The sequence below is a fragment of the Squalius cephalus genome (assembly GCF_949319135.1).
Source record: "Squalius cephalus genome assembly, chromosome: 9".
NCBI classification, from domain to species: Eukaryota; Metazoa; Chordata; class Actinopteri; order Cypriniformes; family Leuciscidae; genus Squalius; species Squalius cephalus.
In genome coordinates this window covers 3,402,817-3,411,448 of record NC_137130.1, presented here as the reverse complement: position 1 = coordinate 3,411,448, position 8,632 = coordinate 3,402,817, and the positions used below count along the sequence as shown (strand labels likewise).

General features: G+C 41.1%; 2 protein-coding genes across 2 annotated transcripts; one reads left to right on the top strand and one right to left on the bottom strand.

Annotated features, from left to right (window-relative positions):
• The first annotated feature begins 1,777 nt into the window (after positions 1-1,777).
• Positions 1,778-4,151, top strand: LOC307164745 (uncharacterized protein). Its single transcript, XM_079881805.1, has 2 exons — positions 1,778-1,959; positions 2,808-4,151. Exons 1-2 carry the CDS (start codon positions 1,832-1,834, stop codon positions 4,009-4,011), a joined length of 1,332 nt encoding a protein of 443 aa, XP_079737931.1. The 5' UTR covers positions 1,778-1,831; the 3' UTR covers positions 4,012-4,151.
• A 488-nt stretch (positions 4,152-4,639) lies between these two features.
• Positions 4,640-7,119, bottom strand: LOC307164658 (uncharacterized protein; the record flags this gene model as incomplete). The annotated part of the gene is made up of 6 exons (XM_079881692.1): positions 6,944-7,119; positions 6,425-6,635; positions 5,945-6,057; positions 5,451-5,608; positions 5,194-5,326; positions 4,640-5,098 (listed from the first exon to the last, which is right to left on the bottom strand). The coding sequence occupies exons 1-6, from the start codon at positions 6,968-6,970 to the stop codon at positions 4,640-4,642; spliced, it is 1,101 nt and encodes a 366-aa protein (XP_079737818.1). The 5' UTR covers positions 6,971-7,119.
• Positions 7,120-8,632: the final 1,513 nt, after the last annotated feature.

Here is an 8,632-nt window from a genome sequence, read left to right as displayed (position 1 = left end):
AGGTAAACACACAACACAGCTGACACAGGGAAACACACAACACAGCTGACACAGGTAAACACACAACACAGCTGACACAGGGAAACACACAACACAGCTGACACAGGTAAACACACAACACAGCTGACACAGGGAAACACACAACACAGCTGACACAGGGAAACACACAACACAGCTGACACAGGTAAACACACAACACAGCTGACACAGGCAAACACACAACACAGCTGACACAGGGAAACACACAACACAGCTGACACAGGGAAACACACAACACAGCTGACACAGGTAAACGCACAACACAGCTGACACAGGTAAACACACAACACAGCTGACACAGGGAAACACACAACACAGCTGACACAGGGAAACACACAACACAGCTGACACACAACACAGCTGACACAGGGAAACACACAACACAGCTGACACAGGGAAACACACAACACAGCTGACACAGGTAAACACACAACACAGCTGACACAGGCAAACACACAACACAGCTGACACAGGGAAACACACAACACAGCTGACACAGGGAAACACACAACACAGCTGACACAGGTAAACGCACAACACAGCTGACACAGGGAAACACACAACACAGCTGACACAGGGAAACACACAACACAGCTGACACAGGGAAACACACAACACAGCTGACACAGGGAAACACACAACACAGCTGACACAGGTAAACACACAACACAGCTGACAGGCAAACACACAACACAGCTGACACAGGCAAACACACAACACAGCTGACACAGGCAAACACACAACACAGCTGACACAGTAAACACACAACACAGCTGACACAGGTAAACACACAACACAGCTGACACAGGCAAACGCACAACACAGCTGACACAGTAAACGCACAACACAGCTGACACAGGCAAACACACAACACAGCTGACACAGGGAAACACACAACACAGCTGACACAGGGAAACACACAACACAGCTGACACAGGTAAACACACAACACAGCTGACACAGGCAAACACACAACACAGCTGACACAGGCAAACACACAACACAGCTGACACAGGTAAACACACAACACAGCTGACACAGGCAAACACACAACACAGCTGACACAGTAAACACACAACACAGCTGACACAGGTAAACACACAACACAGCTGACACAGGCAAACACACAACACAGCTGACACAGTAAACGCACAACACAGCTGACACAGGCAAACACACAACACAGCTGACACAGGGAAACACACAACACAGCTGACACAGGCAAACACACAACACAGCTGACACAGGTAAACACACAACACAGCTGACACAGGCAAACACACAACACAGCTGACACAGGTAAACACACAACACAGCTGACAGGCAAACACACAACACAGCTGACAGGCAAACACACAACACAGCTGACACAGGCAAACACACAACACAGCTGACAGGCAAACACACAACACAGCTGACACAGGTAAACACACAACACAGCCGACACAGGTAAACACACAACACAGCTGACACAGGTAAACACACAACACAGCCGACACAGGGAAACACACAACACAGCTGACACAGGGTAACACACGTGCTAGAAGAGTTTTTGTTTTGTTTGTTTCTGGTCCCGCTTCGGATGCCACGATGCCATCAAGCGGTATCTCTGGTCGTAATCAGTCCTTCACTGACCAATCAGCGTTCATTAGCAGAATGTTAGCGTGTTATGGGCAACAACAACTCAACCTATCCGGTTGTTAAGTCGTGACGTAACCACTCTCCGATAATACTGTTTCCGGGTCCAAAGTCCGCGTCCTCTCTACCTACCGCTTTCGCTAGTGTTTTTACAATGCCGCAGTGCTGTGTCCCGTGTTGTTTCAACAGATCTGAGTTAAAAAAGACAAGTGAAATTCAGCTTTCATTTTACCGATTTCCCTGTGAGGACAAAGAGAAGAGGAAATGGCTGCAGTTGATAAGGTAAGTTACAAATCTTAAACGAATGAAGACATTTTGGCGCCAGTGGGTGCTAACGTTAGCACCCACTGGCGCCAAAGCAAAACCAGTGCTTTGAGAAAAAGTCTTATGTAGTCTATGGTTTTTATGTGTTGTTTGTTGCTATAAACACAAATCTTGCATCAAATTTCGGTTGTCATGCATTGTTCTGTGCCGTCTAGTTAAGATGAAACTAGCTAGCTAAGATTAGCTTTGGCAATAGTCAAATATAAGCTGAAGCACGAAGATGTGTGTAACGTTAGCCTACGTAGCAAGAAAAAAAACATTAGACCAGTTTAAGTATGATAATCTGCTAACGTTTCTCATTTCAATAATATATCTAGGACATTATTAATATAACTCCGATTGTATTCGTCTGAAAGAAGAATGTCATGTACACTTAGGGTGGCTTCAGAGTGAGTAAATCATGGGGTAATTTTCACTTTAGCATGTTTTTATTAAAATTATTCACTTTAATTTATGTTAGCATATTATCATACTTTAACTGGTTTAATGTTTTTTCTCGCTATAATTAAGTATTGTTGGAGGGAGTCTGAGATATAAGATGAGAATCATGATTAATGGCCTGGTATGTTTACATATTTGACTCTGATCTTACATAGCACTCAGTGTACATACACAGAACAAGCATAAACTAACAGGACAACAAGCTAAATAAAAACGGACACAAACTACAGTGTACAGTACACACTTGAAACAAAACATTTGTAGACAGCAATTATTGCCAATGACTGCTTTAATGTTATTGTAGTGTGTTCACATGACAAATAATTTAAGTAATATTAAAATTATTTTGTTTATAATTTTTACAGACGTGAAAACTTCACCCCAAACTGCAACTCTAGGGTGTGCAGTTGGCATTTCCCCAGTGGGAAAGCTGCTGGGCCATCGCGATTTGCTTGGAATGAGGGGAAGACTTTCCAATTCCCTGAGCACCTCAGCCATCTCCCTAAACGGAAGAAACAAATGGTCCCAAGCAGTGGTGAGGATGAGGGAACGGATGCTGACATGGTAACTGCAGAGACCCCATGTACTTCAAAAAGTCTTGTGGCACTTGAGGTGGAGAATGACATGCTGAGGAGAGAGAATGACCAATTGAAAAAACAATTGGAGAAACAGAAGCAAACTTTTTCCTTTAGTCAGATTTCTTCCAGCCCTGACAGAGTTCAGTATTTTACTGGATTGCCTGATGCTGCCACTGTCCTGTTTTTGGAAGCACTTCTTTCTAAATTTGAACTTCAATATCATTCTGATTGGACTGTCCAAATTATGCCCCTAATTGATCAATTGCTCCTGACCTTAATGAAGCTTAGACTAAATTGCGGCCACGTAGACCTAGCAACCAGGTTTAATTGTAGCACAGCTACAGTAACTAACATCTTCACCACCATCATTAGTGCCCTGTATGATGTTTTGTATGTCGGTTTGCTTGAGAACAACATCCCCTCAACAGCCAAGAATCAGACATCACTGCCATACTGCTTCCAGCCCTTCCCCAACTGTAGGATCGTGCTCGACTGCACAGAGGTTGCCGTCTCTAACACAGAGAGGCTTGACGCACAGTGTAATTTGTACAGCCAGTACAAAGGACGAACCACACTTAAGGCTTTAATTGGTGTTGCGCCTAACGGAGTTATCACTTTTGCCAGTGACCTGTACGGTGGGAGTGCCTCAGACAAGGCAATAACAGCTGACTGTGGAGTTCTCCAACATTTAAATCCTGGTGATATGGTAATGGCAGACAAGGGCTTCACAATTCGGGACATTTTGCCAGAAGGAGTTTCCCTGAACATCCCGTCTTTTCTCGTCAATGGACAGTTTACCCAGGAGGAAGTGAACAATAACAGACTCATCTCAAAAGCTAGGATACACGTGGAGCGTTCAATTCAGCGACTGAAATTGTTTCATATTTTGGACCACATTCCGTACCAGTTCAAACAAAATATTAACAAAATTCTTAAAGTGTGTGTGTGTCTTACAAATTTACAAACACCCATTCTCCGTGAAATTGGATGAGTTAAAGGTATTGAGCTTAAAGGGATGGTGCACCCAAAAATAAAAATTAGCCCATGATTTACTCACCCTGAAGCCATCGTCATTATATTGTGCGTCAAGTTCAAGGGTTACTCTTTTAGCATAAGCTTATAAAGCTTAGAGCCAGGAAATGTTTTAATATAACTCCGATTGTATTCATCTGAAAGAAGAATGTCATATACACCTAGGATGACTTGAGGGGGGAGTAAATCATGGGCTAATTTTCATTTTTGGGTGAACTATCCCTTTAACTACTGTACATACATTCGTTCCTGCATATTTGCTTGCAGAAATCAGATAAATAACTGTATAGATAGTTTTATTTGGTTACTCTATATTTTAAGGTGTCAATATTACAGTATAATTATATATTGAAGTACTGAGTATTATTAGGGTAGGATTGGTTGAGGGTTAGTTGCATGTATTTATGCTTAATGTACTGTTATTGCTATGATAAGTACATGTAACATGTAAAAGGGACACTATAAAATAAAATGTTACATTTAAAAGTTTTGTGTGTAGCATGAAGGTCCTACAAACGTGTATAATAAATAAATGCCTTGCTTGTGTGAAATGCCAAATTCTCATTTATTTTCAAATTGAACAGTACTTACAACTGTGAGAGAATGTATGGTAGGAAAACATCTTTATAAAATTCTTCCAGAATGTTAATGTTAACAGCCCATGTTGGGTCTTTGAGCACTGGTAGAAGGACCAGGTCAAGAGGAGTCCACACAAGCAGGTGACCACTGTTAGCTCCGGTCAGGTGCAGGTTTCCCTGGATCTGATGCCAGTAGTTGTGAGTTTGTTTTAGTGTCAGGGAACCAACTGCTTCATCAAACTCCAGGAAAAAGTCCCTATTCTCTGCAGCCTGCCGGATAGTCTTGGTTCTGGCTGACCACGGACACTTGACTTCAATCACGCAGTTTCCAGACACCGTCCCATCCGGAGATCCACCAAGCAGGCCGCTATCAGATAGGAACAGTCCCCTCTCTTGTATAACAACACCAGTGCGCTCAGTGTATTCCTGCTTCGCCCTTGGCTCATGGAGGATTCCCCAATCACATGCCTTGGGGGGGAGGGGACAAATACCACTTAGTCTTAATAAGTGTATTCATAGACACAGATGCCTTCATTTTAAATATTCACTTAACTACAACTTACTTTAGATCCTTCTTTGAGGTTGTACTGGCCAAGCAGGGTTTTGAATAAGGAAGGCGGGTAAGACTTCCGCTTGACTGCTGCCAAGACCAAACCAAAATTACTTGCGGTTATCCTTTTCTTGCGATACGCAAACCTGTTAAAGAAACCAGCCACAAGAGAGGCCATTGTTGCGCAACAATTGGCATTACAGTTTCATGTACGAAAAAACATTTGGCATGTGCATTTTCTAAATTCTGAGCAAAAATAAGCTTTCTTACCATGATGCGTTCTTAGCCTGGCCAACTGTTGCTTCCTCAATCTGCTGCTTCTCCTGATCATTGACAGCAAGCATTGACAGCACATATAGAGCCTTGTCCTCAGCTTGGACAAAACCTGGGCTGGTCACCAGCCCATCAAATGTCTTGATTGGGAGAGTCTAGATTTAAAATTAGGCACAAGTTGTAAAGTCAGTGAGGTGTCCACATACTTAGCCACATTGTGTTTACAAAATACATTTGAAATGAAAGCAATGGTTTACATACATACATACATGTGTGTAGTTTACCACATTTTTCATGAGCCTAAATTATGTAATGTTAGTTATTAACTATAATAAATAATTCAAGAAATGATTAAACATAACATTGTACAAAATTATGTGTTGGATGACAAAATCCTAGCTGAATTGTCATTGGTTTAATGTAGTGTTATTGTAATGTTTCTACTAATTTTAAGGGAACATTAAAGTACAAAAGTAAAAAAAAAAAATTACCTGAGGCGTCTCTGGACTCAAAATCCACCCCATCCCTGTAAAACGCCCAAGTTGCAATAAGGACACCCGAGCCCATTCTTTGTCCTCCTGGGTGACAGGTCTTTTGATGCCAGCTGAAATAATGGTATAAAACTGGTTATAAAAATGAATAGTAGTATTTAAGATCGTTTCAAGTGATGATTATTTCTCAATTTAACAGCCTTTTATTATGATCATTCATTTATAGCACAAAATCTAAGCTTTAAAAAAAAAAAAAAAAAAATTCACAGTGTACATCTCAGCCTCTTGCAACTATATTTCAATGTGGTGATAAAGCTCATGGTCATGATTTCTAGCTGAATTACAACACACCGTGAGTGTATGTCAGAAGAGTTTCATAAATATGATTAATCTTATTAGCAATAGCCAATAGCTTTAAAGCACATTACGTATTTAAGAAAATAATTCAAACCAGGCAACATCAACAAACTTATTACAAACCTCGTGTTGTGGTTGGTGTCATCTCAGACACTCTCTTGGATGTAATTTCGTCCCCCTTCGGAGTGCTGGCCTTCTTCCACACACATTCCACGTCGGTGCGGGACACATTTTTCTCAACCCAAATCAACAAAGCTGCCATATGATGGCACTTATCTCTGCCGATTGGGCACTCGCATGTGCTGTACCTGACTGCCTGGCCCTCAACGTGAACCTGTATTGAAAACAATTTAACCCTGACCCTAACACTTCTAAAACACATTGCCGCCAGCACCATGTTTATCCTTATACTTCTGTAGCCATCCCGGGGCTGTCAGATCATACTAACATTACTAAATTGACTAGCCTAAGTTCACTAACTTAACCCTCTAAAACCTGGCAGTCACATATTTGCCATTTCATCTTCGTTTACATCCACAGTTATAGCAGTCCTGAACATGTTTTCTTTTGAAATACCTCATCCAGGAATATCAAATTCTGTCAACTAGCTTAGCTAGCTAGCTTACGTTACAGCTAACTCACCTCAACCTCGTAAATCTTCTTTTTCATTGATGCCTGGACTCTACCCTTAATTATGCCACCTGAGTGATGAGCTACACTAAGCACTCTGTTGGAGTTAAAAGAATTTAATCCCTTTTTGACCGCCAAGGGTGCCTCACTAAAGAAGGACGTGATCGTAAATAAATTTACAGGCTCCGCCATTGTCATTTCTGGACGACGAGCGGAGCGCTTGGACCCGGAAAAGGCTAAACGTCACGCGTGACGTCAGACTTAACAACCGAATAAGAAATCGAAAGGTCATAAGTACTCGTTCATTCAACTTTCGACCTATAACCCATGTTGAACTTGCAAAACCTACAATCAAATCTGAGATTTGTCAACGGCAATCGGGTGAAAGAGACAAATTTAGCCGTCTAGCCCCATAGACTCCCATTCATTTTGCACTCACCTGCGAGCGCCCCCAGTGGAACTCTGGTGGGACTTAATAGGGAGTGCCAAGGCTCTCTGTAGACGGGCTCTGGGAATATCTAACTACCACATACTGAAGAGAGAACCAGATTCTGAATCAAAAAGACGTAAATATTCAAACCTAAATTTAGGAGTTATGTAAATATTTAAGCTGGAAGACAGTGACCAGACAACAGAAGCATAAATCTAAAATTGTTGTGACCTGGACCTGATATTTTGTTTAATACAGTATGTCTGTATTTTTCTTTATGATCGTCTAATGAACTATTCCAGTCAAACATGATGGATATGATACAAGACACATGGGGGTTTATATGTCAGGAATCTGCAGCATTTGCTTTTATTGACGTAAAATCTGTTCTCTGGAGGAAAACAGGCCTTTGAGAAACACTTCATACTGTTTTCTGTAATCTCCACGGCCATAATCACAGATAAAAACAACTCTCCAACACGGCTAACATCACAAACTGGTCATAGCAGTTTTTTTTTTAGTTTGGACATGGTCTTTGAAGTACCATGGAATACATAATATAAATAAACTTTCAGTACCATCAAAGTACTTATTTGTGAGTCACACATACATGAACCTGTGTCGGTGTCGTTGTCTGACTGTGAGAATAACAAATAAATCCTGCAATCCAAACACCGTCCAGCAGATGGCGGAGGAGGAACGGTTAATAAATGGTTGCTGAGCGACAAGGACGCGAAACAATCCGAGCTGCGCATGCGCTAACACTGTCTGTCGCTGAAACTTTTTGGAAATAAAAATAACGAATTAGTGATCACATTATTACTATCACTTGGAATAATTGGAGAAGCGTGTAGTTATTTTTTACGCTTAAAAAGACTTTTCTATGGCTGGTAAAAAGAAGGAGATTAGTTTACAGATCTTGTACAAATCTTGCAAAGGATAGCCATTGGATGCGAGGAAGAAAAGGTTAACTAGTCCTCAGGTGCAACTTCAAAATACAATGCATTAAAATGCAAGCAGGGTTAATGCAATGCATATTTAGTAGTGCAATTAAGTAGTGCAATTCAACAAGCTGTTTTGTTTAAAAAAAAATTGAACCATTTTTAAACCATTCAAGTGCAACTTCTCAAAAGAGAATGCGCAGTCTAGTTTCATTCCCGCCTACATGTAGAGATCAAATATTCAATCGGTTTAATCATTTTTCTACCACAGAACGAAAAACGAAAAATCAAGCTGAATTCTTGTTTTTCGTTTTTTTTTTTTTGGAAAAC

Coding starts and splice junctions, on each gene's coding strand:
- LOC307164745 (XM_079881805.1), top strand. CDS start 1,832: ATGCCGCAGTGCTGTGTCCCGTGTTGTTTCAACAGATCTGAGTTAAAA. Junction 1,960..2,807: donor AAATGGCTGCAGTTGATAAG/GTAAGTTACAAA, acceptor TAATTTTTACAG/ACGTGAAAACTTCACCCCAA.